This window comes from Trametes versicolor, assembly GCF_000271585.1.
Source record: "Trametes versicolor FP-101664 SS1 unplaced genomic scaffold TRAVEscaffold_2, whole genome shotgun sequence".
In the NCBI taxonomy this organism is placed as follows: Eukaryota; Fungi; Basidiomycota; class Agaricomycetes; order Polyporales; family Polyporaceae; genus Trametes; species Trametes versicolor.
In genome coordinates, this window is record NW_007360322.1 from 1,747,511 (window position 1) to 1,774,944 (window position 27,434).

Sequence of the window (27,434 nt, forward strand, 5' to 3'; positions counted from 1 at the left end):
TGTCCTCATCCTCGTCGCTCGCACCGCCCACCTCCCTCCCGAGAACCGCATCACACCCGGGTTGCTGTATCTCCACAGACAGAACAAGCGACAAACCCGCCCCATCACCAACGGCAGCGGGACCAGCTCCTGGCATCCCGCGGCCCAGACACAGCCGCAGGCTGCGCTCCAGGCCGCCCGGGGTCTTCGAGTGCAGCTCCTTCGAGACATACCCGGCGTGATGCGCCCAGGACGAGACGTGCTCGGGGTGGTCCATTCCGTGGTCCGCAGACATCGCGCGCTGGATGGCCAGCTGCGTCGCCTCGTGTCCTTTGAGGATCGCGACACTGAGGAAGCCGTAGTCCTGTCCGTGCTGGCACGTGCAGCGGCCGATGGAGAGCACGACATATCCATTTGCATCGGATAAGCGCAGACGCTGGGGTGGCATCCCGGGCAGGATCTGTAGTTGAAGTTCTGAGCTGCTAGTGGTGCGGGCATGGGTATGGCCTGGCATGACCTCGATGCGGTAGCCCTGTCTGCGCAAAACGCTTCGGCACCATGGGGCGAGGCGCAAGGTGATAGGCAGCATAGTTTTGTAGAGGGTTGAGCGAATCTGTCGGTCGCGATCTGCGTCGTGGATCGCGCGAGGCGCACGGGAATGAATGTAGACGTCGCTGGTAGAGACACATTGGAGCCCCTGCTGCACCTCCTCGAACGGCAAGGTGACGATGCGGAAGTAGTGGGAGACAAGAGTCAGCACCACGTTCTGCGTGCGAGAGTCGTCCGCGCGCATGACATCCTCAGCGCGGCCGACGTTCCCGACCACAAACTCAGTATGCGCGCCCTCGGTGCACCCACCGGGGTTCTGCGAGCGGAGGAGCAGGGCCACCAAGTTGCCTTTTTCGTCCTCGCACGCCAGGAAAGCCAGGAAGGTCTGAGAGGTAAGGCTTTCGGAAGACGCTCGGACCAGGGGAAGACGAGTGTGGACACCGTAAGGCGTCGTCGTATAGATCGGGTGCTCTGCCTCCTTCCAGCCCAGGCGGCGTGCGAGCCTCCTAGCGGAGATAGGAACCAGATTCGAGCTCTTCTTGAACGCCTTCGGAGACGACGCGAACAAATATTGCTTCTTTGAATCGATGGAAGCCGTCCTGGCAGAGTCGCGACGGACAGGCGGGCGAGGACCGGAGGGATGTACCACTCCCGAGAATGCGAACCGGTCCTCACGAGGGAGGATGCCGCCCCAGGCGAAGACAGTCTGATCCGGGATATTCTTGCAGATCTCCTCCTGGAGCCGCACGAACGCGTACTCGCCCTCGCCGTACATAGGTTGCATGTGGACCCCGAAGATACCCAGCAGGCAATACGCCTCGTCCTCCGGCTTCGTCGTCTCCCTGCGCGCGGCCCAGGACATGCGCCGTGCGACGCTGACGGTGTCCAGTGCGCGACGGTGCGTCAGGATAGCCGCGTCGATGCGCGTCGCGCGCTCGATGACCGCGGCGAGGTTGTGCTTCGTCCCGATCACGGTCCACTTCGCGGAGAGGAAGATGACGACGCTCGGCGCGATGAGCTCCTGCAGCGTCCAGCCGCGCCTGAAGTAGACGCTGTCGCAGAACTGCGTGGGCGGGATCGACGGGTGCGCCCCATGATTGACAGCGCCTGGGCACCCCACGTCCGCGAGGTACGCGTAGCAGACGGCGGCGTGGCGGTACCACTCGTACATCGAGTTGATGGCCTCGGAGAGCTCCGCGCTGCTTGACTGGTCGATGCACCCAAAGTCCAGCCAGACGAAGTGGTACCCGTCCGCGGCGGCGACACTGCAGAACATCCTGATCTTTTGGGAGAGTATACGCTCGTCTATAGGACCGTCGGGATACTTCGCTTGGATCGCGAGAAGGTCGTGGTAGGACTGTTCAGGGGGAGATCCGTCTCCGGGCTTCGCCCAGACGTGGGAGAGGATCGCATAGGACACCGAGCGCGGGTCTTCGAACCAGTGGAACCTCTTGGTGGTAGTGTTGAGCAGACGCATGGATTACTGTCAAAGAACAGGTTAGGAGGAAATTCGTAGATATGAGGAGCAAATGTCGTGCTCACAGATCGCAGGAGTGGTCTGGACGAAGGGTTTTGGGGCGGTAGATGATAGAAATCGAGCGAGGTACGACACAACTCTGTGAGGACCGTGTGTCGCCCTCATCTGCCCCAGCATATATACCCATGCCTGTGACAAATTTTGGGCACATCTGAACGGAAGTAGCTGCATGGTGGCAGACTGTCCTGTGTGCCGATGGAGTCGGTGGTGGACGTATCAGCAACGAGACCCGACGCGATGACAGGTGTACGTTACCAATTTTCTGCTTGGCCCACTGCAGCCGTGTACGCGAGTGATGAAGAGTTTCATAGCGGCCTGAGGGGAGGGAAGGGATGCAAAAATGTCAAGAGCGCTTGAATCACCACGGCCACGAGAGCGTCGCCCAACGACAGGAGGTAATTTCCGAGGGAACACGGCGATCCCGCATTGGTGTCAGATGCAGTGAAGGTTGCGCATCATATGCGCTCGCCGAGCTCTGATGGCGACAGCAGGTGAGTGGACGCAGCCCTCAATGTCAATGTCGACGCGTCGCATGCTTCGTCGCCCGCACGTCTTTCCCTCGGGCCCGTTGCAGCGGTGGGAATTGGATGCTGAGCGCGCAGGGGCGTCCACGATCCTGCATCATCACTAATCAGTGGTACCCCCCACCCCCAATCATCACGCTCTCTCCGGCAATGTAACGAGGACAGTCAATCCCAACGTCATGCAGTAGGACCGCAGAAATCGGAATGTAGTGTCCTGCACTGGAACATATACCGACGTCAAGAATGGAGGGGCGACGCTGCAGTGATGCTTCCTTCGACCTAAGTATGTCTAGCCGAGGCGAAGCGCGCTGGGACCGCCGACTGCGACGGAGATACTGCCCTGGAATGTCCAGAGTCTTCATCTGTCTGGAGGCAAAACATTTGTTGCGAGTCGTGGTGTCCTGGCGAAGCTAGCCACGCCTCTGCGACAACACGAGGACCGCCCCCGTCCATCTTCGCTGCGGCGCCGGCGCCCCGATGTCAAGCACAGCATGGACGGACGGCAGGCTTCGAGGGCTGCAACATGAGCACCTGCAGAGCAATCATATACGCATCCACCTGGCTGAATAATACAACAATAGCAACCCCGTAGCTCACCGTCACGCCCTAATTTCCTACGCGTGCCTGCTCCGCTTGCGTCCTTTCCGTCCTCCCCCATCATCGGAGGCCTGCCCTCCTCCAAGCGGCTGTAGTCTCTGAAGCAGCGAAGTAGCACTCTTCGAAACGGGGCCGCCCCCTCCCGTCGGAGCCGGCTGGCTAGCGGCCTTCGCAGCACCCCGAATGCTGTATCCTCCTGCGGGTACTTTGTCCAGGTCCGGAGACGGCCGTGATGGGCGCGAGCGCGCAGAGGATGGCGGTACGGGTGGCCCAGAAGCGTTAGAAGCAGAAGACTCTGTCCGGCGTTTGGCCGGGATTACCGGCTCGGTCCGCTCAGAGTCCCCTCTTCCCCTGCGACCTTGACCTCGGTCACGCTGCGCCTGCTCGCGATCAGATGCAGCGCTGGCTGCTGCCTTGCCGTTCTGTGCACCGGGATTGAGGCGGCTCAGGAGGGAGGGTATCGGTGTGGAGTCTGCAGCTTGCGCAGACGTCGGCGCCTGGTTCGAACCGCCTCTACTTTGTTCGCCTTTCCGGCCATCGGTTCTCGCCTTCTTCGCCGATCTCGATGCGCCGTCGTCCGCTTCCAAAGCTCCAGGTGGTGTTACCAAACGCCCAGATGAATTGGTTGACGAATCCTTCGCGCCTGCGGCAGAAGGAGCAGGTCGATCCCTAAGATGGGGAGGAGGCTGTCTCTGGCGGTCAGCACGAGGGCCACTTGGTGCTCCCACGGCGCCCGACGACGCGGCCGGGGCCGTGGGGCGTGGAGGAAGCGACGGTGGAAGGCGATTCCTGCGCCCTCTCGGGCTGGGGGGAATTGTTGCCCTCGAGCTACTGGGACTGGAAGGCGTACCCGTGGCCGGTCCGTCCGAGTCGCCGAGTTTGCGCTTGTTGATGTTCATAATCCTACGTCCCTCGACCTTGCTTGCGCCTGTGCCTGCGAGACCGTTGCGGCGCGCTCCGTTGGCTGACTTGTCCGCATGTATGTGGCGTACGTTACCTTTCTGTCCATCAGATTGTCCTACGGGCGCCGACGCGTTCGCCTGGGAGGCAGGTGCGGCGGGAGACTTGATCGGATCGAGCAGTAACTGCAGTGAGCAAAGAAGAGGGGGGTTTGTTGGACACATGCGGCGAGAACGAGAAGCGGCCTATTGCGAACCCTGATCACGCTGTGCACTTGTGCTTGCGCTGCTTTATCCTCGGTATGTGCGTCTTGTGGTCCTGGGAGCGACTCGATGCGGCGTAAGGAGGACACGATATGAGCGGGCGCCTGCGAATGGGTTTCCTTTGCTCGCTATAACATAACGATAATTGAGCTCTTGAATTCATCTCCAGATGAGGGGTGACCTTACGCGAACGATCCCCTGAAGTAGAGTATGGCAGGCTGCCCATGGCCTCTCGTCCTCCGATTCCATATCGGCGAACACCTTATTTCCACGTTAATTTCTGGGAAAGGGGTGTGATGATTTCGACTAACCTGCAACAACACTGAGCAGATATCAAGGAACTGTTTCCGCAGAGCCCCATCGTCTACAAAGTCCGGGCCGTTCCCGACCTGCTTGGCAACATCGGCCGCGGGAGCAGTCGGTGGCGCCCTGACCCCCATCTCATCATAGACAGCAAAGGTTTCCGCGACCCTCCGGATGACATAGGCTTGATCGTCTTCTGCAAGACGACCAAGTACAAGCTTTGGCGTGAGGTTTGAATAATAGAAACGGAGCAGGTGCGAAGGGGTGGATAGCCGGTTCTCGATAGTGATGAAAGAAGCCAAGTCCAAGTAGTAGCGCACGTTGTGGAGTGAGCCGCTCTCGCCACCAGATGGAAGGTCGGACTTAAGCATAGCGCGAGCTTGCCCTAGCAGGAGATCCAGCAGTTCTTTCCCGCGGGAGGAGGGCGGCTTGAACGAGGGAAGAGACGCCATGATGTCCTTGACGATCACGTCCAGTTCACCGGGGGGCAGCTTTATGATGGCCTTGAACGAGGTGGGAGTTAGTTTCATGTATGAATACGTATGGACTGCGGTAGTGGCGCACCTTGAACAGGCTGTTTACAAGGACTTGTTCTGCAGGACTACCGGCAGTGCTCGCATGACGTTCAACAAGCGATCGCTTCGCTTCGCCAGCTAAGAACGCTAGAACAAGCGACCGCAGCCTGTCCCGTATCGCTTGCTCTTCCTCGTCCAGTGGCTCGTCCGGTGGTACGATCTGGTCGCAAATTACGCCAAGCGTGATAGTAGGATCCATGTCAAGATGCTGCGTTAAAGCACGCTTGACGAACGTGACTTCTTCTGGCTCATCTGTGCAATGTACATGTCAGAATATTCTTCCACGAGCATGTGGCGCGAGGGAGTGGCGTAGAATTTATGCGGAAGATAACGGTAGAGTTTCGTGGGGTTCAAGGAGTGTTGATTCCTTGCAGTACATGGCGGAAGAGCTTGGATATAATGATTGGGACTCACCACTTTGTAGAAGTTGCACCAATACGTCCGCATTCCTTTTCACCCATTTCTGCTGCTCCCGGGACACATCGACTATGGCAGCGTATCCTTTGATGCGAACCTACATCCCATATGCTGTTCAACGAGGTGCTGGGTGCGGAAATACGGGACAAGACGTACACTTGAGACCGGGTCTTCACAAAGGTCGTAGACGGCGTTGATCGCGTCGTCTTCGAGTTCCGGGAAGTCTCTGATGAAGAGCTTTACATTGGTGGCGGCGATGACCTTCAGCGAGGGGTGGGGAGAGTGCGCAAGGTCAATGAGACGTTTGAGGGTATCCTTGCGCTGCGGACGCGTCGGTCCATTAGCATACACCTAAGCGAGCATATAGACTGCTGTACTCACCAGAGCAGATGTCTTGACCGGAGTGCGTTCTGCGCGACGCAGTAGATCCTTGATATCCTTTTCTTGCTCCGCGAGGCTCTTGGAGTCCATGGCGGATGGAAGGAGGACAACAGATGGTTCGGTCGGAGGCAGGCTGCAAGTGTAGCGTCCCAACCCAGGATGTCCCTTTCTCCGTACCAGGATAGCATAGGCGCTCATGCAAACATGCCATAATACAAGTGACATCGCTCGATTTGGAAAGCCTGCAAGTTGAGCTTCCGTCGCTTCCTTCATCTCCGTCGTCGTAAGGCCGGCTCTACTAGTCTTCTCATCCACCTTCCTAACAAAGAATATCTATGTGATAATTAAAGTCACGGGTATAAATTATTTGCTCGTCCCTCTGACTCAAAAGCACCTACGTTGCGACGCTATCAAGATAAATGTGGTAAACAACCCTACTGTAGGCTTGTTCCCTTTTGCGAATCCTCTGACGCTGCACCATACAGGGATTCGCATTACCTCCGTACTACAACGGCTAAACAATCAAGACTTCTCAGACAGCACGTACTGAATCTCCGGCTTAATGCTCGCCAGCATGTCTTCCGTTCTCTTCTTCGGCTTCCATCCTACAGCGCGTGACCTATTTGCCCTGCAGCGCGAGTTTGAGCCTAGGCTCTCGGACTGCAATGATAGGCGGAGATCAGCAGCAGCCCACCTAAAGCCAATCTTGCCGATCAACTCACTCCGTCAAAGAAATTGTCCACTTCTTCCTTCGTGAACGTTGTCGGTTCATCAGACTCGGCCAGACCGAGGTCCTTTAAACCTGCGCCGATAGTCTTGGCCACATCGAGGAGTACGTGTTCTCCGTTCTCCCCGAAGTAATACCCTTCCTTACCATGGCCGATATCCTTGTTCCCGATGACGTTGTTCAAGAGGACTTCGTACAATTGCACGACTAGCGTTGCCTCAATGTCAGAAGCCATGCAAATGCATAGAATAGCAGCTCACCGTCATCGATGTGAACATTAGGCCACATGTTCTTCCCTTCGCCCACCATACCAGCCTGGCCTCTTCTTTTGCTGACGTCGATGAGCCTAGGGATCTGTTGTGACTGTGGATTGACGATGCCCGCGTCCACTAGGGGTCCCGTGGCGAGGCCATATATGGTCGAAGGAAGCACGATGTATGTCTTGACATAACCTGATAAATCGGTGAGTCCGCGAGGTTCCATAGGTATCGGGGCGATAGATCTGACCTTCCTCGTCTGCCGCGATGACAGCCCGATCAACGTCCCTGTGCGGCTGTTCCGGCGGCAGCTTGGCGAGTTGTTCGGCGTCGCTATCGTCGTAAATGATGTCGGTGGCATACATGCCCGCGGCGTGGTCTGTCAAGACACCTTTGGTGGGAGTCAAGACTCGTCTTACACAGAATTGGGAGACGAACGGAAACGCACCAGTCCCTGACTGCGACAGGACCGTCAGGCGTGCAACGGAATGAAGGCTGTTACCCAACTCACCGTATGTATAAGAGTTGGAACCTTGCCGGTATCTTGGTACTGTTGCTTTAGACCGGCGAGAACGACTTTCGTGGACTCGAGATGATCTGCATCCGCCTAGAAAGACGATCAGCGTCTCTCGTACTCTGGAACCATTGCTGCGATGGAAGCGCACGCATTCGAGCACAATATTTGCCCGACTCGCCAACGTCCGTATCTTCTCCACATCATCAAGCTTTCCCAGGACACTCTTGACGCCGAATTGCTCGAGCTTATTGGCCTTGGCCGCGTCTCGTACCAGAACGCTGAGATCGAACGGCGATGGGTCGCTGCTGGAAAGAAGACGTCCTAGTACGCTTCCTCCGATGTAACCTGTGTGAGCAGATGCGGTCAGCTCAGAGAAGTGGAATTCCCACCGGCGTGGGGTATTTGACGATCTACCTGTTGCACCTAGCAGAAAAACATTTACTCTGTCCGTGCGCGACATCATAAGTACAACTTTTTCCTGTTTTGTCGCAGTAGAAAGATTCGTTCAAGACGTGGTGTCTCAGGCTGTTGCGCAGCTCAGGAATGCGTGGTCAATTAGAAGGCGTAAACTTACTCATTAACTGCAACTCTTGGAGAGGTGCGCTCAAGACAACAAGTTCATCCAACGTGGCAGCTTCAGCCTATATATGCGATGGGAATAAGTAGGTACCGGCTACGTCATGGGATACTGTTGATACGGGCGCCTATGTTTAGTACTTTACTTACCCGCGCCGTCCGACCTTTTCCATCGATGCATCACTTCGCGAGTTGTTCTATGTCAAGACTGCACGTATACGTAACGATAGAAGATTTTTGCTGGTGGGCGGGGGATGTATAATGGTCCGATTCTTTCCTGAACAGAGGGGGCGCAGGTGAATTGTACGGTCTACTGACTGTTGCCAATATTAACGCCATCACTGCTGCGAGATCGCTATCGGCGACCGCATGGCATTGAGCACTATCTAGCTATGTACTAACGTAGTACCTCACCACCGGTACCTATACGCCTCTCACCTTCCGCAGAAAAGCAACCAACCAGTTTGCCTTCCAGCAATCAATTTCCAAGCTCTACAAGCCCATCGTAGTACGTATAACTTTATCAGCATAATTCCTCGAGACATGCACGTACTCACCGATCCCGGGCAATAGCATGTCATGGACGTTCAAGCTGGCGAAGAGTACCCTGTTCTGCCCGAAGACATCATCCATGCTATCCTTGAATACCTGCAACACGATAAACCTACCCTCGCCACCTGTTCCTTGACCTCTCGCGCCTGGACGTCTCTCTGTAGACGTCACCTCTTTCGCGACATCACGGTCGAGATAAGCCCCTACAAGCATCCAGGCCGAATCGAGGCGATCGTGTCCCTCCTGCGCGATTCATACGACGCTCGTGCATATCTCCAAACACTCACCTTCAAGGCCGACATATACAACCCGTTCCCGGCGAACCTGGACGTAGTCACCTTTCGTGAGATTCTGGAAGCTGCGCGTTCTCTCCGTCGTTTCACTCTTGTCGACATGCTCCTCATCGATGAACACTCTCGGAGGTATACGACGGCAGCAAACACCCAACCTACCATCAGCTTGCCCCACCTAGCGATATCGAGTAACCGTAACCTCACCGAGGGGGAATATGTGACACTACTCGACGTACTCCTCCAAACATTCGCACACCTAGAAACACTGGATCTGGATGTCTTCATGGGCGCATCTACTCATCGCGACGAAATGGTATCCCTGCGACTACTTGCCAGATATTCGGACATGGCGGTCTTTCCAACCATCGACAACTTGGTTTTTCATCCACCATCAGACCTCCCGCTCCACCCGCTGTATGACATGTTACGCGACTCGCTGGTTTCGAGTCCGTCACCCTCGAGCGTCTCTTTCCACGGCATCCGCAGTGACCACGAGGAAGTGAGGGCCCGGGTCTCCGAATTCTGCGACATTGTGATCGACGGCGCCCGAGAAGTCTTGCATGAGCTGGAGTTCCACCCGGGAATGGCCGTCTTCCGGCGTGCTGTGAGTGCATGTACGTCCACCTGTGCACAGTATCTATTCGCAATTGCTGTCACTGACGAGGCGTCCTTCTCCTTTGCTATAGCCGAAGTCTGGAACTTGCCCAACCTCTCGCGGCACCACCGGCTAAGGACCTTGACGCTCCCCCTGGAATGCGAGGAATTTCCCTACTCGGGCGAGGAGGTGACTTGGATGCTCGATTCGCACGCGCACATCCTTTTGCGACACCCACCCTTGTCTCTGGAGCGGCTCGTCCTCAAAGTCCGCATTCCGTACAACCGGGACACTGTGCCCTATTTACAGGGATATGTGAAGTATCTGACTCATGCACCGTACCGGTCGTCATGGGCCGCTCTGGACGTCGCGCTCTCCAGCCTCCCGTCCTCCCCTCAGGTCGTCATCGACTTCGTGGGCCCATGGCAGGGCGTCGCGAGCGCGGGGGAGCTGGAGCGCTGCATGCGGGATCTTCTACCTGATACACACAAAAAGGGCGTACTCCGCGTTGCTCTCGAAGTAGGGTCGTTCTCTTCCAATGTCATTTGTTCCTGCATCACTCATAATCTCTTTAGACATCCTTTCCGCGCTGGAAATTCTGAAGGTAGCTACCTTGGTATTTATATATGGGTGGAGGTTGGATTGGCTCGGATCGCTATCGCACTCCGGGAACATATAGTTGTACACAACCGGGCCGCACTCTTGTCTTTCAGATGCAGACGAGGGAGGAGTGTCATAAGCCACAGCAGACTGTTCGCACAGTGGGAGTGTGGCGCGTGTTGATGCGCCCATACAGCGCACGCGTACGTGGAACCTTCATCCACAAAAAGCCGACGACGAACTTGAGCTCGTTCGTACTGCTTTAAGCAACTTGAACCAGCTCCGGCGACCTCAATGCGCACGAGGACATTTAGAGTGAGTAAGTGGAGAAGGGAGAGTGGACCGGGAATAGCCGAAACGGCGGGACCCCCGCGTTCGCTCGTGAAATCGATCCAAGTCGACTGAGCACCTCATATCTAGCGCTCCCCTCCAGAGTCAGGCGACATGCTCGCCGCCCTCCTCGTCTCTCTATCCGTCGCTGCCGTTCTCGCCTACTTCGCAAAGTCTGTGCTCCTTCGTGCCCCATCCACCTCATCAGACTCCACCGCGTTCGGCACCAGCACGGGCCTATCCTCCGAGGAGCAGCGCAAATACCGGGAGCAGATCCTCCGCAAACGCAACACGCAACAAACGAGCACCGAGAAGGAAAAGAAGTCGGAGACCCCCTCAGTCATGCAGCCCGCACAGACAGACCTCGCCCCGCCTAAAGAGGATCCCATCACCGTCGAGCAGCTGAAGCAGTACGACGGCTCCGATCCGTCACAGCCGATATACGTCGCAATCAAGGGTGCGTCCACATTTCCGCCCACCATGCGTGATCGTCCACCCACCCCTGCTTCTGCTAGGCACGGTATTCGACGTAACGCGGAAGGCGGACACGTATGGCAAGGGCAAGTCGTACAACCTCTTCGCCGGCAAGGACGCGTCCCGCGCTCTCGGCATGTCCAGCCTCAAGGAGGAGGACGCCGTCTCGGACTACAGCACCCTTTCCGCGGCGGACCTGAAGACGCTGAACGACTGGTTCGACTTCTTCTCGTGCGTACCGCGCGTCCTCTGTATTTAACCCGGGGCCGTGCCGAGACTCATCCTCTCCGCAGGAAGCGCTACAACGTCGTCGGGAAGGTCGTCGATCTCCCGCCTCAGGGCTGTGCGTCTGCGCTATAGCCCCGGATGGACCCAAGATTGCCTATCTACCTCTGTACGAGTATGCTCGTCCGTCGATCCTATCCATTTTTTTTTGCTTCGGGGGTGCATTCTGCCCGACCTCCGCATCGCTCCCGCGTTCAAACCTCCGCTAGCACCGTCATCGTCTTCGACCAGGGAGGCTCTTGATCGCCTGCTGACCATGTGAGTAGCTTCGGTTCACACCATCGGAATAACACCACAAGTCGACCAGATACCGACCGATCTATCATTGAGGCTCTCTAAACCCCGCCCGTCACGTCTATTAGCATCATCCAGGGTACATGGATCTCATATACTCAGGGCTCGCCAAGGCGCGCTTGAAGGTGAACCAGCCTATACAGTCGCTGTCGTCGTGAAGCAAACGACTGCATAAGTGGCGCATATGGAAGCCGACCGCTGATCCTGCTCGCAAAATACAGCCGCGACTGCCATTCTGACTTAGAATCCCGCACAGCGACCGTCCTCCAATCTACACAGAGCCCCACTGGCGTGTGTAAAACGATAGTCCGACGCTCGGCCATTAAATTTACACCACGAAAGCTCGCCGACCAAGTTCGAGGCCCAGCCATGCTCCGCCTTCGATTTCCACACAGGTACGCCAGACATGTAAACGCTGTCATCATTGGTATCGGCGACAGAACACCATACCGGGCACGCTCCCACACGCCGGACGCTTTTGCCCACCGGTCCCGAAAGCTTCCAGTTCAGGCTGCAGCACCCGCGCTCTGTGTGTGCCCTGCGCCATCACGAGACAAGGTACACCTTTCGCCGCCGCCGCTTCCTTTCCCATCGCGCACGGAGAGCGGCGCGACCCTGCACAATGAATCCAACGAACGCAGAACAACGAGGCGGCGTTCGGGCGAGATGCGAGTTCTGCCGCGCGCGGAGCCACCGCACCAGTGTCTGGGAGGCCGAATCTTGTGAGCTGCTCGCTGAGGTATTCTTGCGTATTGGACTGGCTCGTCTTCTGCGCGCCCACCACTCGGAGTGCTGGGAGCGCACGGCCTTTGCCCAGGCACGTTTGCACCCCCCGGGGCCCGTGCTCGGGGGTGGCGGGCGAGCCGCCCAGCTCGCCAGTTCTCAGGTGCTCTTTGTGCCGGGTTCGCAGGCGTTCTCGCGGCGGTCCGGAGTGCGGTGTAATTCGGCGTCACTGGAATCCCTGAACGAGATGACAATGTCGCGGCATCGCCGTTCGTGTTGCTGAGGGCGGCGGCGGCGTGCCATCGATGTGAGGAACGAGCTGTCCTGAGCGTAGGTCTCGAATGCGGGGCCCCAGGGGGGGACGCCTCAGTCGCATCGGACGTAGGCGTGGAAGTATCCACTCTACCACACATCTGTGGTAGGAGATGATCAGCAGGTGGACGGTGGACCGCACCGACATGGTCGGGAGAAAGACGGTTACTTCGGTGTCTATGCACAGGGCATGTCTGTCGACAGCAGCGGGGAAGACACAGGGGAAGGTGTCTATGTCGTGATGTCCAAGGGCTGTGCTTGTGCTGGAACTACGATGGATCCTTGTACGGGGCGGTCAAGAGATCAATGTCTGAGTCATCCTCCGCTCCGCCAGACAAACTTACAGCACTCTGACGGACCGCAGTTGGCGCATGGTACTCTGCAGGCAGGAAATGGGCGTCCTAGGCGAGCGCCATGCACATGAGCTTCGGCAATAACCTACAGTGGACCCAATCAACGGATGGATATAGGTGACTGAGAGGGCGCCGACGTTGCGTTTGCGCCGATTCATCCATGCGTGTAGGGGCGTCTACATGGTCATATCACCGCTGTGGATTAAACCTTGGTAAGTATATCGTGCCGGCACCGCCAGAGGTTACTAAGGCGTCGCTGTTGAACAAGATTAAGCAGCCTTCTAGTGGACCAGTATTACGGCAAATGGATCGGACGTACGCATGTTTAGGGAAGCGTTTCTGCAGGCGGCTCAACAGACGGCGTGTAATAGGCTTCGGCTGTAGGCTGTTCGGACCGCATCCAGTGCGGCCCTCTGTGAATGTTGAACTGAGCCGGTCGGCGCAAGGACACACCGAGCGACGGCGACGTCCACTGCGCTTTCTTCCAGCTTCTTGTACATGGCGGCTACAGGTGCGGGCGGCGACGCCGCCGCCGCGTTCCTCATCTTTCGAAGAGAAGCTCCTTTGCTCCATTCAGTGGACGCGCACAACCGTCACGACACAAAGGGATGGTCAATGACTCGCCTGCAGTGTCATCCGAGGGTGCGGTGTGGCCATGGTTCTAGGGTAGATTGCCCGCGCCGCGGGGTGTGCCCGCCACAACGGCCATTGACGTCCCATCGAACGCGTTGCACGCGCGTTTGCTTGCAGTAGCACTAACGCCTCCGGAAGGCTACTTGACGCCGAGCAGACTTCGCGGAAAAGGTCCGCAGTCCCTGCTCTGGCAGCTGCATGACGCGCACCCGCGTGCACGCAGCCCTGAGCCTGAGTTGGGAGTCCGGATCTGCCTCGCAAAGGCCGGGTCACCGCGGCCCTTGACAGCTCGAATGTCGGAGTGAGAGAGCGGAAGTCGCGCAGGCAGGCGGCACTGAGACGTACCTTCTTCTTTTGGGGAGCTGGGGAAGCGGGGCGCGCAAGGCGAAGGTGTCGGACTGTTGGGGACTGATGCGGCCGTTGGACGCGAGAACGCGTGATGGTCGCGTCTCGGGCGTCGGGCCCGGCCTGCCTTTCTCTGCACCAATTGTCCCCCGCGTTCCTCTGTTCCCCCGCCCCGCCTCCGCCCTGCCGCCATCGTCCGCGGCACGCGTTCATGCGGGGGAAGACGCGTCGGCGGGGTCAGAGGAAGGAACACGACGCGTGCAGGGCGCTGGGGAAAAGCCCGGCCGTCTACAGCTACTGCGGAAGGGCGGTTGCACGACGACGAGAGGGCGGCGAAAGGGGCTTTCGGGGTCTGTACGCAAAAGGCGCTTGGGAGCGGGAGGCACGAGGACTTTAGCGAACACGTTGCACGACTGGCGCAGGGCCGTGGCGGACTCGCCACCATTTCGCATTTCACGCACGAGCGCTGACGCGGCTTGCGCGACGACGACCGCGCCCGAGAGCTGACTCCCGCTGCAGCGTGTTCCCGAGAGGCAGCCGCACTGCCCGTTCGAGTCAGAGTGAGAGTGAAAGACCGCAGACTGTGCAGTGTGCACGCGGGCTCGTTACGTGCGCTGGGCTGGAGTGCAGAGCGACCTGCCGTTTTGAGCAGATATACCACCGCCACAGCAGCCTACGACCCGCCCCGTACAGCCGTCGCCCGCTTTCTTCCCAAGCGTCTCCTGCTTGTCCTCTTACCCCCACCATCTCCCCCTCCCACCTCTCCTCTCCTCCACCATATCCTCCCTCGCCACCCACCTAGCATTGGCTCTGCCACCCCCACCCACTCGAATACATCACCATGGACGCCCTGCGCTCCCTCGTGCAGCCTCTCGTCGGCGGCGGCGGAGGCTCATCGATGATTGACGGAATGAAGCTCGTCGTCCTCGGTGGCACCGTCGAGACTGCCCGCCGTGTCGCAAGCTCAGGATGGTACGCCGCGCCCCCCATCTGCTGCGCTGCCATTCACTCATCATTCCCTCGCAACCGTACTGTACATTGTCGGCGATGACGCATCCCAGGTCCCACTTCATCAACTGTAAGTGCTGCCTCCGGTTCCGTCGCACGCTGACTCACCTTCCGCGCGCCCAGCCTTCTTCCTGACCGCCCACTTCTCCGAAGAGGACTACCCTTATGACTGGCTGATGCTCTGGTTGTCGCGTCGCCCAGAGTGGCAACGCTCCCGTGAGTTTGAGACGACAACGCGCTCATCCACTCCGGGGTTCGGCTCCCGCATCGCAGACAACTCTTTCGGAGACGATGACGAAGAGGAGGACGACGGCGCACCTGGTCGTGTCAAGACGCGCGTCGTCTTCCAGCCCACCTCTAACACCACGCACACCATCTACTATCGCGGACACTGGCTCCGTGTGAGGCGGTGGCGCAAGAACGACTCCGGCAACGAATGCATCTCGGTTTCGGTGGTGGCCCGCAATAACTCCATCCTCAAGCAGCTCGTCCTGCAGGCCAAGAAGGAGTACGAGGCGGAGGCCGTGCACCGGATACAGATTTACTTCGCCGACTCCCACGGGTGCTGGCGGTGGACCGACTCCAGGCATAAACGTCCAATGTCGTCCATCGTCCTCAATCCGGGCGTAAAGGAGATGCTATTGTCGGATACCAAGGACTTCCTGAAGTCTGAGAAGGTGCGTAAATTAACTGTGCCGATCGTGGTATTGGGATTGCCATACACACCTCGGCATGCCTCCGGCTTTCCCTGAAGCGATCTGCGGGAGCTTGCGCTGACGCGTCCTCTTGCAGTGGTATGCAGATCGCGGCATTCCGTTCCGCAGAGGGTACTTGCTCTACGGTGTGCCTGGCTCGGGAAAGAGCTCGCTCATCCACGCCATTGCTGGCGAGTTGATGCTCGACATTTACGTTGTGTCTCTGTCATCATCGTGGATAAACGACAGCACGCTCACCACGCTCATGGGCCGCGTGCCCGCGCGGTGTATCGTCCTCCTGGAGGACCTCGATGCGGCCTTCACGCGTAGTACAAGTCGAGACGGCAGCGCAACAGGTAACCCTGAGGGAGAATCTAAGGAGAAGGCGCCTGAGCAGACCACAACGCCTAGTTCATCGCGCCGGACGCGGAAAACCGAGCAGCTCTCTGACGTGAACACTCTTAGCTTGAGTGGCTTGCTCAACGCGCTGGACGGTGTCGCTGCCTCCGAGGGTCGTCTGCTCTTTGCGTGAGTTCTTTCTATCGTAATCCTTGTACGTCATAACTCACCAGTCTACACAGGACGACCAATCATCTTGAGCGCCTCGATCCTGCCCTCTCCCGCCCGGGTCGCATGGACGTCTGGATTGAGTTCAAGAACGCCTCGAAATGGCAGGCAGAGCTGCTTTTCCGCAACTTCTTCCCATCGACAGACGAGGACGATGTGCCCATAGAAGGCGACCTCGATAGTATTGAGTTGCCTACAACACCGCCCTCGCCGTCGGCGGGTTCGAGCTCCACGCTGTTCTCGTCGATGGCGTCGACATTCTCCTCAGTCCCGACGAGCCCATCAGGGTCGGCAAGCCCTCTGTCGCCTCTCCCCTCTTTGCCAGATGGCCTGCCGACGCGTCTGCGCACGAGTTCAACTGCGGGACGCCGAAGCCCCAGTGCCGGCAAGGGGAAGGAACGGTCGCGCACGACGAGCGACGCCGGGCTCATGAACCAGGCATATCTGCCACCCCCCGTCGAGGACGAGATCATGGAAGCCAAGCACTCGGCGAAGCCCCTCGACGGCGAGACGCTGGCGCGACTCGGGAAGGAGTTTGCGGACGCGATCCCCGATGAGGAGTTCAGCGTAGCCGCGCTGCAAGGCTGTGAGTGTCCCGATTCTCTCGTCCGCTAATCACCTGCGCTCTTTCCCCACTGTGACCCGTTTCACCCCTTCCTTTGTCCACATCGCGGCAGCTTCCTCCTTTCTCTCCGGGCTGGTGCGTGCGTGGGGGCGAGTAGAAAGTATGCTGACAGAGTTTCTTCTTTGTTGCGATCGGCCACAGATCTGCTCAAGAACAAGTCGCGCCCTGAAGCTGCGGCACAGGAGGCTGCTGCGTGGGTGCAGAGCGAGCGGGCGATGAGGGAGAAGCTGAAGAGGGAGCGAGAGGCGCGAGAGCTCAAGGAAAAGCTCGAGGTGAGTTATCCGATCCAGATCGATTATCGTGATTCCCCATCCCAATTCGTCGCGCGCGCCGTCATCCCTCTCGTGTTCGCCGGCCCGCCCTGGCCCGCCGCACCAGACGCGATGGCAGCCGTTTGATGCGCGTCGTCGTCTTCTTGCTCTCGACTGTGCACATTGTTCTGACGACGTCCTTGGCTTTGCAGCGCGAACAGCGTAAGAAGGAGCTGCTCCAGAAGGAGAAAGAGGCCGCCGAGCTCAAGAAGCTAGAAGAGGCCGAGGCGGCGCGCAAGGCCGCCGCGGGCATCGCTGTCGAGCCGCAATCGGTGACCTTGCCTCCGCTACCCCCGCCTCCTCCGGCTGTCGAGGCGGAGAAGGAGAACGCGGACGGACGCAGCCCCGCGGAGGACGAGGAGTCGTCGACCGAGGACGAGGATGAAGGCAGCGAGGCGCATCCTGTCGTGGACTCGAATGGGTTCATCGTGACCGAGGTGTGGACGTGACTCCCTGCTGCGTCTGACGCCGCAGTGACGGCTGGGGACGGCGGCGCGGCCGAGCTGTCGGTTTCCGTCGCTGCTCGCGGCCCAGGCGGCGGCGGGGATCCGACATCCGACGTGGAGAACAGACAGGCAGACAAGGACGATCGATCCGTGACGGGCGGGACAGCGGCTGCTGCTGAGGCTGCTGCCACGGTCGCGGTGCAAACGGGAGTCGCGCGTCGCCACGTGGGCGGGTTTGCGGTGCTGAGGATGTTCCCGATGGCCGAGTTTTATCTGCTTCATGTTTATGTTTTGTTGCAGCTCGCACTGTTCGGACGTTGAGAGGCCGGGCGGCCGGAGGCGCGAGGGCGGTGGCGGGCGACAGTACGATGCTGGTCGCGGCGCGGCGCGCTCGGGCTCACGGTCTGCCATGGCAATTTGTTCTGGCTGATGAGGCTACTGTACATATACCGACCGGTCATACGTGTTCACATAGATACTTGCATCTTGGAGATTTACCTGCTCATGTCGATACTGCTCTTATGTCCACTGCTGTACCATCTATAATCCCAACAATCATCACATTACCACTCGTACGGTAGCAACGTTGCGCGCGCGACCTTGGAGTGAGAGGGCAGCCACAGGGACCCCTGGGAGCGCACCGCGGAAGCTCTGGGCGCTGATGGGCAATGTCCAGAAAGGGAAGAGCCGGTCGCCAATCAAGCGGGTGAAACGGGCGCTTGTGGGTGTTGCAGGGGGCCCAGGGGGGCGGATCCGCCGTTGGGCCGTCAGCGCCGTGTCTTGTTCTCCACCGTCGCCTTCCTCTTCCTCCTCTTCCACCACCGCACAGGCTTTTGCCGCCCCAGCCCCGCCGCTCTTTTCTTCTCCTTCCGCCGGCTCTCCTCCTCCTCCTACCCCCATATCTACACACAATGGGTTGCGTCCAGTCCACCGGCATCGACGATGAGGCCAAGGCCCGTGCGTATCCATCAACCCCTGCTGGTCACAGACCCAAACCACGTACACCGTGTCACTTACGCTACCTCCTCTCCAGGCAATGACGAGATCGAAAACCAGCTCAAGCGGGACCGCATGATGGCGAAGAACGAGATCAAGATGTTGCTGCTGGGTGCTGGAGAGTCGGGCAAGGTCGGTCTGCTTGTTTTTGCTCAGCACTGCGGATATCTCATATCTGGCTACCTCCTCCTCTCAGTCTACCGTCCTCAAGCAGATGAAGCTCATCCACCACGGTGGATACAACGAGCAGGAACGGGACTCGTACAAGGAGATCATCTTTTCCAACACCATTCAGTCGATGCGGTAAGCCGGGTCGTTTCCTCGGCGTTACGCCTAGAGCTAATTCACCTACCTTTCCTTTTTCTCCTTAGTGCCATCCTAGAGGCGATGCCGCACCTCGACATTCAGCTCTCGCCCCAAAGCGACGCCCGCCGGAACATCATCCTCTCTCTGCCTGGTCAGATCGAGGGTGACATTCTGCCGCGTGATGTTGCGGACGCCGTGCGCGGTTTGTGGCGGGACCCCGCAGTGAAGGAGGCCGTGCGTCGCTCGCGTGAATTCCAACTGAACGACTCCGCCGTGTACTACTTCAACGCCATTGACCGCATGGCCGCGCCAAACTACCTGCCCACGGACCAGGACATCCTCCGCTCGCGTGTCAAGACCACTGGTATCACGGAGACGACCTTCAAGGTTGGCGAGCTCACGTACAAGCTCTTCGACGTGGGAGGCCAGCGGTCCGAGCGGAAGAAGTGGATACACTGCTTCGAGAACGTCACTGCTTTGGTCTTCCTGGTGTCGCTAAGCGAGTATGACCAGATGCTTTACGAGGATGAGAGTGTGGTATGTAATCACCTCGCTACGGGATCAGTCATCGGTTTTCACACGCCTCGGCTGGTAGAACCGTATGCAGGAGGCGTTGACCCTCTTCGACTCAATATGCAACTCAAGGTGGTTCGTCAAGACCTCGATTGTGAGTGATATTACCATAACCTCCTCTCGCTTCGCGAAGGCGCCGTTTGAGGGATTCTGACATATTGGACGTCTTCTCTAGATCCTTTTCCTGAACAAGATCGATCTGTTCGCAGAGAAGCTACCGCGGTCACCACTAGGTGACTACTTCCCTGACTACAACGGCGGGGACGACTACGACTCGGCGTGCAACTACCTTTTGCACCGGTTCGTCTCCCTCAACCAAAGTGCCGCGACGAAGCAAATCTACGCACACTACACCTGTGCAACAGATACTCAGCAGATCAAGTGTATGTGTCCAAAGCTCTCGCCACCGTCATCTCAGCGCTAACCGTGTCTGTTTGCATATCTTTTGACAAATTCGTGCTGTCATCCTGACTTCGCACTGTCCATCTCGTCTGACACCACCATCCGCCCTGTGCACTGTTACATCTTGCCACCGGCTTCGTCTTCATCCGACACGCTTTCCGACACGCCTCGGACCTTACTTGGCGTTCCGCAGTTGTCCTGAGCGCCATCCAGGACATCTTGTTGCAGTTGCACCTTCGGGAGTGTGGTCTCCTATAGATGGGTGAACAGGCTTGCGGGCGGCTGTGGCGGCTCGCATGCGACACTTCGTCCTCTCCATCTTTCCTGTGCCTGCTTCTGTTTTGTCCTGTCCCCCGCATCGTTCCGTCATGTGTTCCATCAGCCGTCCTGCACCCTCGGTCCACCATCATGATCTCTCCTCACTCGGCCTCGCGTGCGCCTGCTGTGAAGCAGCGCGCCCCGCCCAGCACTGCACTACTACCGCCTACTGTACATAGTTTGGGAAATGTTTTCCTGCGTCTCTCACGCCAGCACCATGGCACCACGCGCCGCTCCTTCCCTGCCGTCGCCCCCCTAGCACCCTGCGCGAATCCCCTCGAGCAGCAGACGCCGACTACCCCCGCCCTTCTTACCGATCCATGACGCCTGCTACCTTCCCCTTCCCCTTCCTACTCCTTCTCGCTAGCCTTTTCACCTTTATGGTTGTGCTCATGTCTGGTTGTGTCTGGATCGTTGTAATGACTTACGCAGTTTCCCCCCTTTTCCGTGTCTCCCCCATATTTCCCCCTTACCCTTCTACTGTCCGGCCGGCCTCGTTACCCCTTCATGTTCTTGTCCCTTGATAGTCAGCTACATAGGCATAGGATGCTCCTCTCGTTCTGGCATATACGGCGCGGCCTTACTCGTATACCTCCCTAAGTACAGTCTGTCCCTCCCCGTCCGCCCGCTGCGTGCCGCCCAACTATCACCAGATGCGCGAAGCGCATGCTCTGGCCCTCGAACAGCACCCGGCGCTGCGTCGCGGCGTCCGAAGTTTAGGTTGGCGACGAACGGTAAGACGAGATGACCGTCATCAAGGCACTGGCTGACCAACCAGCACTGCGATGTGCGTCGCCCGCATGGTCCGCGGGCGTTGCGAGCCCTGGCTGCGCTCACAGACGGACCCCGGGGGCGGCTCGTTGGTGGGGCAGAAATCAAACACACGCGCGTCGGGCGAGAGGCTGTGCGGTGTACATTTCAAAGACAACTTGCCAGTCGACCATGTCGCCAGTCGAGACCCCGGACTGGACAGAAGCTAGCGTCGTTGAACAGTTCTCGCGTTCGCTGTCTGGATCGTCGCTGTGTGCTACTGGCGAACGACACATAGCGATGGGAGACGTCTCGCAACTCTATCGTGTCGACGAAGTGGCCGACATGCGCGAGTAGCCCGGTCGACATGATCGGCGTCGATCGGTGCGTGGCGCAACACCTTCGCTCTCACCGGATACTCTCAAGAGCTGTCTTCCTTTACTTAGGAGGAGTGTCTGTTGGATTTTTTGCCCGAACGGGGGCAGACAGAAACACAAGCTCCAGCTCCAGCTGGATCACCCTTACCAACGCCCCGCCAATGCAGCTAGTGTTCTCATATCGTAAGTTTATAGCTTAATGCTCTTCAGTCGCAGCGCCGCTCCTCACTTAATTTCCTTGCTACTAGTACTATCATCGCGTGGTCGCACTTTCATGCTTCCTTTAGGAGAGCTTCTCGCGATGCCGACCTGCGTGCAAGTGCGTGGCCTACCGCAGCACCAAGCTACCCCTGCTACAATACGAACCCGCCATCGCTTCCCGCACCCACTGCATCGCCGGCACTACCGTCTCCCAACATCCTCCCAGAGCTCGCTCCGTCCTTGTCATTGACGAACGTCCAAGATGGTCTCTTCATCGAACACAATATCGACTACCAACGCATCGCCCCCATTCAACCGGCCCTCGGCCGACATCATCTTGCGGAGCTGCGACCTCGTCGATTTCCGCGTCCAAAGTGGCATCCTCATCGAAGCATCGCCCTTCTTCTCCGACATGTTTGAGCTTCCGCAACCTCCCAGTAGCGCCGCAGAGGCCACCCCAGTAGTCGACATGACCGAGGACGCCCAGACGCTCGACCTGCTCTTGCGACTTGTGTACCCCATCGTGAACCCGCCGTTGGAGGAGCCGATGCTGATGCTGCTCGTGCTGAAGGGCGCTGCAAAGTACGATATGGCGCTGCCTACGTCCGTCGTATCGAAGAGACTTTTGGCCATCACACCCAACAAGACATTGCAGGTTTGGGCAGCGGCATGCCAGGTCCGCACGGGCCTCGAGGACGTTGCACGTCAGGCAGCGGTTGCCCTTCGAGCATCGTGGAAGCACACCGAAAACGAAGCACTATCGCTCATGGGCAACCTAGGGGATATGTCGGGGATCTCAGCTGGCGACTACCTCCGGCTGAAGCAGTTCCTCCGGGCTCCGCAGTCTGACATAGATGCGGAACGTTTGGCTCTCTTGAGCCCGCCGCCTGAAGCAATGGCCCGCCCGCCACCCATCTCCCCGACCCCGTTTTCTACAGACCTGCCGTCACCGGATGTGATCTGTCGCTCGTTGCCGCAAGGGGGTCCGGGCTCGGAGCGGTCGTTTGAGGCCCATCGTCTTGTTCTCTCCATGCATTCCCCAATATTGAAGACACGTCTGAATCATACAGTCGGTGAGATCCCATCTCCAAGCGACCCAGATTCGAAGGAGACATCATCGAACGACGCGCTCGCCACACTGGAGCTCGACGAGAAATCCGATATCGTGTCTTTGCTCTTGAAGGCATGCTACGACGGGGAGGAGGGTCTGCCGGCCGACCTCGACCTTGCGACCGTCGCTGAACTGTTCCGCGCGTCCCGCAAGTACGAGATGACGCGAATTGCGCGCCTGGTTTGCGGAGCTTGGGATAGAGTTGCGGCTCTTAATCCCCTGGAGGCCTACTTGGTCGCGATCAATCACGGATTGGACGAATACGCTCGGGCAGCTGCGAAGAACGTGCTTATGGGACCGATCGCGAATGCCTACACCACTGTCATGGAGGACGCACCAGCCCTTGCCTACCATCGTTTGCTTTTGTACCACGATACGTGTTGGGAGGTCAGAAGAGAGCGATTCATCGCATTCGGGAGCCGGATACTAAACATGAGCACGTACTACGGAGGATGGCCGCAAACTTCCGATGACAACTTCAGAAAAGCCCTTAACGACGCCGGTAGGGCAGCGCATAGTGCGCCCTCCAAAGGGGGTCCCAAGGACGGACTTCCACAATTCCTCATAGATACGTTGTCGAGAGACGGCGGGTTCCGCCAATGTGGACTCTGGAGGTGCATGCAGCCCCTTTTGGAATTCGTGACTTCTGTCCCGGAGGCAGTGGTGGCTGCGGTCGACGATGTGTGTAGCTTCAGCTTGGGTCCGTTCTGCGGAAGTTGAAACTGATGTCACACTCAATAGGTCCAAATCACGCTCACATGAGCTACCGAGCGTTCCCTGCTGGTACAGAAGAGCCGCTATATACATACCACTCATTTTGTATGTGTCGAAGATGTCTAACTCGGATAGCGCTTGGCGAGTAGCAATCCTTCTAGTGGGTCCTCACTGATGTGTCAGCCTTTGGGTTGCTTTGACGGATTTCATCTGGGTCCTGGAGCGTCATGCATCATGGGCGATGCCACGAGGTTGTACTGCTACCGTGGGTGGAGTGAATAAGACTATTGATCTCGTCAGATGGACGTCGAGAAGACTCTTATAGCCATGATCAAAAGAGCACTCGGTGGTGAATACGACACCAGCAGGATTTGAACCTGCGCTCGGAAACCGAAACAGATGTTCGAACTCATGATTCGAATCTGTCGCCTTAACCACTCGGCCATAGTGTCTTGAAGGCACAGTGCAAAGACATTTATCCATCGATTGTTTGAGCAGTTAGAACTCGAACGCGTTAACAGACCCTGCGGTAAAACGTACAACTTGTCTACAGACAGATACGAAGCAATATATTCTTCTACAACGCCTTCGCAGCGGCCACAAACGCCTTAACCTTTTCAGGGTCCTTCCCAGACCCATCCGCCTTCTCAACGCCCCCGCTCACATCCACCGCCCACGGCCTCACAGTCGCAACGACCTCCTTCACGTTGCTCGGCGTGAGTCCCCCAGCCAGGATGATCGGTAGCGTCTCCCCAGTCCCAACCTCACCCTTCTCCACAACACCCTTCGCAAGCTCCAGGTCTATCCGCGACCCCGTGCCGCCGCTCAGCCCGTTCGCGCTCCCCCGCGGTACCGCGTCGAGCAGCACGAACTCGTGCGCGCCGGAGCGCGTGATGCCCTCGAGTCCGTTCCCGTCCGCGTCAACGTGGAACACGCGCACGGTCGGCACTGGGATATGACGCGCCCACCCATTCGGCTCCGACCCGTGCAGCTGCACCATGTCGAGCTGCGCGTCCGCGACCGCCTGCAGGATCGTCTCGAGCGACTGGTTCTGGAACACACCCACGACGAGTGGCCGGGCGGAAGATTCGCCGGCAAGCGCGGCGGAGAGTCGGCGCGCGTGTGCGGTGAACCACGGCTCGTTCTTGAGCTGCGCCGCCGCAGCGGGGGCTTCGACGGCGGTGGCGTGTGGCGGGCGCGCAAGGCGATGCCCGTGGACGACCGCCGAGATCTTCTGCGCCTGCTGCAGCGAGACGTGCCGCTTACTCGAGGATACGAACATGAGCCCTAGCATGTCCGCGCCTGCCTCGATCGCGGTGAGAGCCTCTTCCTCCGTGCGGATGCCACAGATCTTCACCAGCGGCGGGGCAGCCTCAACGGCCTTGCCCTTCGCGTCCTCGGGCTCGGGCCAGTCGAGGAGCTGGCGGATGAACGCCTGGGTGTCCTTCGCGCGCATCAACGCCTCCCCAACCAGCACAGCGCCGACGCCCTGCTCGGTGTACGTGCGGACGTCATCCGCACTCTGGATGCCGCTAAGCGCACAGAGCACGACATCGCGCTCGCGGACCATATCCACAAGCCGGCTCGTCGTTCCCATGTCCACTTGGAAGTCGTGCAGGTTGCGGTTGTTCACGCCGATGACCTTCGCGCCGAGCGCCAGGGCGGCCTCCATTTCGCGCGCATTGTTCACTTCCACAAGGGGCTCCATGCCGAGCGACCGCGAGTACTCGTATAGCGCGTGCAGACGCGGTACGGGCAGCATCGCAACGATGAGCAGCACGCTGTCTGCGCCATGCAAACGCGCCTCTGCGATCTGGTACTCGTCGAAGATGAAGTCTTTGCGGAGCACTGCCGGACGGTACGGGAGCGCGTCGATGGCCTGCCGCGCGAGGCGCATGTCCAGCAGCGTGCCCTTGAACCAGGTCGGCTCGGTGAGCACGGAGATGACGGACGCCCCGGACAGGGCGTACGTCAGAGCTTGCTGGGCTACGTTCGTGGTCATTGCGATCGGGCCCTTCGACGGGCTGGCGCGCTTGATCTCGGCCATGAGCGCGGGCTTCTTTGGGCACTGTTTGAGCCGCTGAACGAACGAAACCGGGGCGGGGGCGATATTGAGCGAGAGCAGCGTATCGAGGTCTTCGGGTGTCGTCCCGGGTGTCTTCTTTGCGAGCTCGACGTCCTTCGTTCGCTGCGCGTAGATCTTCTCGAGGATAGTCGGCACCTTGGAGCTTGTGCTCCCGCTCGCGTGCCCGTTGGCGCTGCCATTGGTCTCGACCACGCTCGCAATGCCATCGAGGCCGAACGCAGGCAGGGAACCCTCGGTGACGCGGTATGCTGGGTTGCCGTCCCAGGTGCCGCCCCGGATAGAAAGAAAGTTCTTGAGGAGCAGGTCGCCACCCTCGGAGAGGATACTCTCCGGGTGGTACTGTACCGCTTCGAGAGTGTACTTGCGGTGGCGGACACCCATGATGACGCCGCTCTCCTGGGTAATCGCGGTGATAGCAAGCTCGGCCGGGAGTGTGCTCGAGGACGCGCTGAGCGAATGGTAGCGAGTAGATTTGATGCCCTGGGGAATATCCTTGAAGCAGCCCCGGCCGTCGTGTCGGATGGCGCTGACTTTGCCGTGCATAGTCTCTCCGGCGTAGCTAGAAAGTGCGCGGTCAGCGACGGACTCAACGGGGATGAATGGTGCATGGAAGGGAAGTAGTATCTGTCATCCACGCACTGCACGGACACGCCACTGGGAGTGGACCCTAGTGGAAGAGTTCTACAATGCTTACAGGTACGTAATACCTGGCTCCAGTTGACTGCGTCCGCGGCATTTGGGGACGCGAGGAGCGCAAACAATCCATGCAGAGCGAGGATCTTTCCGCGAAGACACATGCGGGATACGAAGCCGAATAGGCTCAAGCTGCGACCAACCCGGGCCATGCAGATCCTATACTGACATTCGCGCGCAAGCGATTCGGTCCCGCCAGACGGCAACGCGAGCTAGAAAATGTCCATACGCTTGCCCAGTACCCCACATGTGTCTTTTCAAGATCGCGCGCGTCCTTCGCACATGCATGAATTTAGAACAAGCTCACAGAACTGCGGCGGCGCTGCCAATACCAAGCTCGACTCTGCGCTTCTCCGCATACAACGAAGTTCCACGGATGACCGCAAGCACATGTGTATGGGGGTGGATCTCCCATTGCTTCGCGAGCAATGGCATCGTACGCCGATCATTCATCCCGCACTGCGTTCCGAACAGCATACACGCGGCATCGGGCGCGTGCTCGCGCACAGCGGAAATTCTCCCGGCGCGATATATCTGCTCAGGAATTGCCGGACGCAGCTCCTCATAAGCAATGTACGTCGCGCTTCCTTCTCCAGTTTCTTGCTTCCATTTGGGCGCGCATACACCATTCCCTCGTTCTGAGCAAAGAATATTGCACTCACCCGATATGGCCCCCAAACACGTCCACGAGACACTCGAGCCCCATGCACACGCCCAACACAGGCACCTTCCCGGTGAAGAACCTGATCGCCTCGCACGAGATGCCCGAGTCCGTAGCGGGATGTCCAGGTCCGGGCGAGATGATGAGCGAGTTGATCTTCAGCAGCGGGAACGCGGCCGGGGAGATCGCGTCGTTCCGGATGACGGTGACCTGTGCGCCGAGGAGACAGAGGGACTGGTAGATGTTCCAGGTGAAGGAGTCGAAGTTGTCAATCAGGAGCACGTCAAGCGGGCGCGCGAGTTCAAGCGGGAGAACGAGTGCCATGGTCGGTCGCAAGCAAGAGGAAGTGTAGCGGTCCAAGTACGGGATGGAGTGCTACGCTGGCAAGATGATTTCAGGGTAGACCGGGATTTATAACTTCAGCAGTTCCGTGAACCGGATGAACTGAGATGTTGGGACTTGGAGGAGACGCCTGAGTGTGTATTCCGGTGGCGTTTGGGTAGCCGTTTGACAGATGAGCTGGACCTGCGACGCAGACGGAGACTGCAACGGACGTCCGAGTCGGAAGTGAGGTGAGGGGGCAGGAGGAAGCTCGGAGGTTCACCATGCGCTGAGCTGCTGAGCGAGTCAGCTTTTCTGACCCTAACCTCGCCTTCGGACTAGTTATAATCCTCTTGACTCTTCAAGCTTCAAGCTTCATCGA

The 27,434-nt window shown here is 58.6% G+C and overlaps 9 protein-coding genes and 1 non-coding gene across 10 annotated transcripts; 5 read left to right on the forward strand and 5 right to left on the reverse strand.

Moving 5' to 3' along the window:
* Positions 1–1,239: 1,239 nt before the first annotated feature.
* TRAVEDRAFT_141513 (HET-domain-containing protein) lies at positions 1,240–2,005 on the reverse strand (the record flags this gene model as incomplete). The annotated part of the gene is made up of 2 exons (XM_008036147.1): positions 1,240–1,805; positions 1,887–2,005. Coding segments are annotated over 2 exons (684 nt in total), but the record flags the coding sequence as incomplete, so codon positions are not given.
* Positions 2,006–4,508: 2,503 nt separating this feature from the next.
* Positions 4,509–6,115, reverse strand: TRAVEDRAFT_112793 (uncharacterized protein; the record flags this gene model as incomplete). Its single annotated transcript, XM_008036148.1, has 7 exons — positions 4,509–4,610; positions 4,661–4,741; positions 4,784–5,155; positions 5,217–5,479; positions 5,642–5,741; positions 5,801–5,965; positions 6,026–6,115. The coding sequence occupies 7 exons, from the start codon at positions 6,113–6,115 to the stop codon at positions 4,509–4,511; spliced, it is 1,173 nt and encodes a 390-aa protein (XP_008034339.1).
* A 432-nt stretch (positions 6,116–6,547) lies between these two features.
* On the reverse strand, positions 6,548–7,986 carry TRAVEDRAFT_43259 (NAD-P-binding protein; the record flags this gene model as incomplete). Its single annotated transcript, XM_008035609.1, has 8 exons — positions 6,548–6,685; positions 6,748–6,959; positions 7,013–7,204; positions 7,260–7,400; positions 7,458–7,467; positions 7,521–7,616; positions 7,675–7,871; positions 7,941–7,986. 8 exons carry the CDS (start codon positions 7,984–7,986, stop codon positions 6,548–6,550), a joined length of 1,032 nt encoding a protein of 343 aa, XP_008033800.1.
* A 695-nt stretch (positions 7,987–8,681) lies between these two features.
* On the forward strand, positions 8,682–10,144 carry TRAVEDRAFT_43260 (uncharacterized protein; the record flags this gene model as incomplete). Its single annotated transcript, XM_008035610.1, has 3 exons — positions 8,682–9,561; positions 9,634–10,061; positions 10,118–10,144. 3 exons carry the CDS (start codon positions 8,682–8,684, stop codon positions 10,142–10,144), a joined length of 1,335 nt encoding a protein of 444 aa, XP_008033801.1.
* Positions 10,145–10,690: 546 nt separating this feature from the next.
* On the forward strand, positions 10,691–11,402 carry TRAVEDRAFT_141524 (progesterone binding protein). The gene is made up of 3 exons (XM_008036149.1): positions 10,691–10,929; positions 10,988–11,177; positions 11,240–11,402. The coding sequence occupies exons 1-3, from the start codon at positions 10,815–10,817 to the stop codon at positions 11,304–11,306; spliced, it is 372 nt and encodes a 123-aa protein (XP_008034340.1). The 5' UTR covers positions 10,691–10,814; the 3' UTR covers positions 11,307–11,402.
* Positions 11,403–14,479: 3,077 nt separating this feature from the next.
* Positions 14,480–16,776, forward strand: TRAVEDRAFT_160965 (P-loop containing nucleoside triphosphate hydrolase protein; the record flags this gene model as incomplete). Its single annotated transcript, XM_008036150.1, has 5 exons — positions 14,480–14,863; positions 14,953–14,969; positions 15,023–15,576; positions 15,692–16,122; positions 16,176–16,776. The coding sequence occupies exons 1-5, from the start codon at positions 14,733–14,735 to the stop codon at positions 16,774–16,776; spliced, it is 1,734 nt and encodes a 577-aa protein (XP_008034341.1). The 5' UTR covers positions 14,480–14,732.
* A 1,593-nt stretch (positions 16,777–18,369) lies between these two features.
* Positions 18,370–20,752, forward strand: TRAVEDRAFT_141528 (heterotrimeric G protein alpha subunit B). Its single transcript, XM_008036151.1, has 7 exons — positions 18,370–18,500; positions 18,577–18,671; positions 18,736–18,842; positions 18,911–19,382; positions 19,441–19,512; positions 19,594–19,801; positions 20,014–20,752. Exons 1-7 carry the CDS (start codon positions 18,455–18,457, stop codon positions 20,076–20,078), a joined length of 1,065 nt encoding a protein of 354 aa, XP_008034342.1. The 5' UTR covers positions 18,370–18,454; the 3' UTR covers positions 20,079–20,752.
* A 976-nt stretch (positions 20,753–21,728) lies between these two features.
* Positions 21,729–23,441, forward strand: TRAVEDRAFT_160971 (uncharacterized protein; the record flags this gene model as incomplete). The annotated part of the gene is made up of 2 exons (XM_008036152.1): positions 21,729–23,258; positions 23,319–23,441. 2 exons carry the CDS (start codon positions 21,729–21,731, stop codon positions 23,337–23,339), a joined length of 1,551 nt encoding a protein of 516 aa, XP_008034343.1. The 3' UTR covers positions 23,340–23,441.
* A 206-nt stretch (positions 23,442–23,647) lies between these two features.
* TRAVEDRAFT_t37 lies at positions 23,648–23,743 on the reverse strand. Its single transcript has one exon. It is a non-coding gene; the product is annotated as a tRNA-Ser (tRNA).
* A 125-nt stretch (positions 23,744–23,868) lies between these two features.
* On the reverse strand, positions 23,869–27,310 carry TRAVEDRAFT_160974 (N-anthranilate isomerase; the record flags this gene model as incomplete). The annotated part of the gene is made up of 2 exons (XM_008036153.1): positions 26,733–27,310; positions 23,869–25,936 (listed from the first exon to the last, which is right to left on the reverse strand). The coding sequence occupies exons 1-2, from the start codon at positions 27,053–27,055 to the stop codon at positions 23,869–23,871; spliced, it is 2,391 nt and encodes a 796-aa protein (XP_008034344.1). The 5' UTR covers positions 27,056–27,310.
* Between the last annotated feature and the right edge of the window lie 124 nt (positions 27,311–27,434).

What these genes read in the sequence shown, in the direction of transcription:
- TRAVEDRAFT_141524 (XM_008036149.1), top strand. Translation starts at nt 10,815, where the DNA reads ATGCAGCCCGCACAGACAGACCTCGCCCCGCCTAAAGAGGATCCCATC. An exon ending in GATATACGTCGCAATCAAGG is followed by an intron (nt 10,930 to 10,987) that starts GTGCGTCCACAT and finishes TGCTTCTGCTAG; the next exon opens with GCACGGTATTCGACGTAACG. An exon ending in GACTGGTTCGACTTCTTCTC is followed by an intron (nt 11,178 to 11,239) that starts GTGCGTACCGCG and finishes TCCTCTCCGCAG; the next exon opens with GAAGCGCTACAACGTCGTCG.
- TRAVEDRAFT_141528 (XM_008036151.1), top strand. Translation starts at nt 18,455, where the DNA reads ATGGGTTGCGTCCAGTCCACCGGCATCGACGATGAGGCCAAGGCCC. An exon ending in AACACCATTCAGTCGATGCG is followed by an intron (nt 18,843 to 18,910) that starts GTAAGCCGGGTC and finishes TTTTCTCCTTAG; the next exon opens with TGCCATCCTAGAGGCGATGC. An exon ending in GGTTCGTCAAGACCTCGATT is followed by an intron (nt 19,513 to 19,593) that starts GTGAGTGATATT and finishes CGTCTTCTCTAG; the next exon opens with ATCCTTTTCCTGAACAAGAT.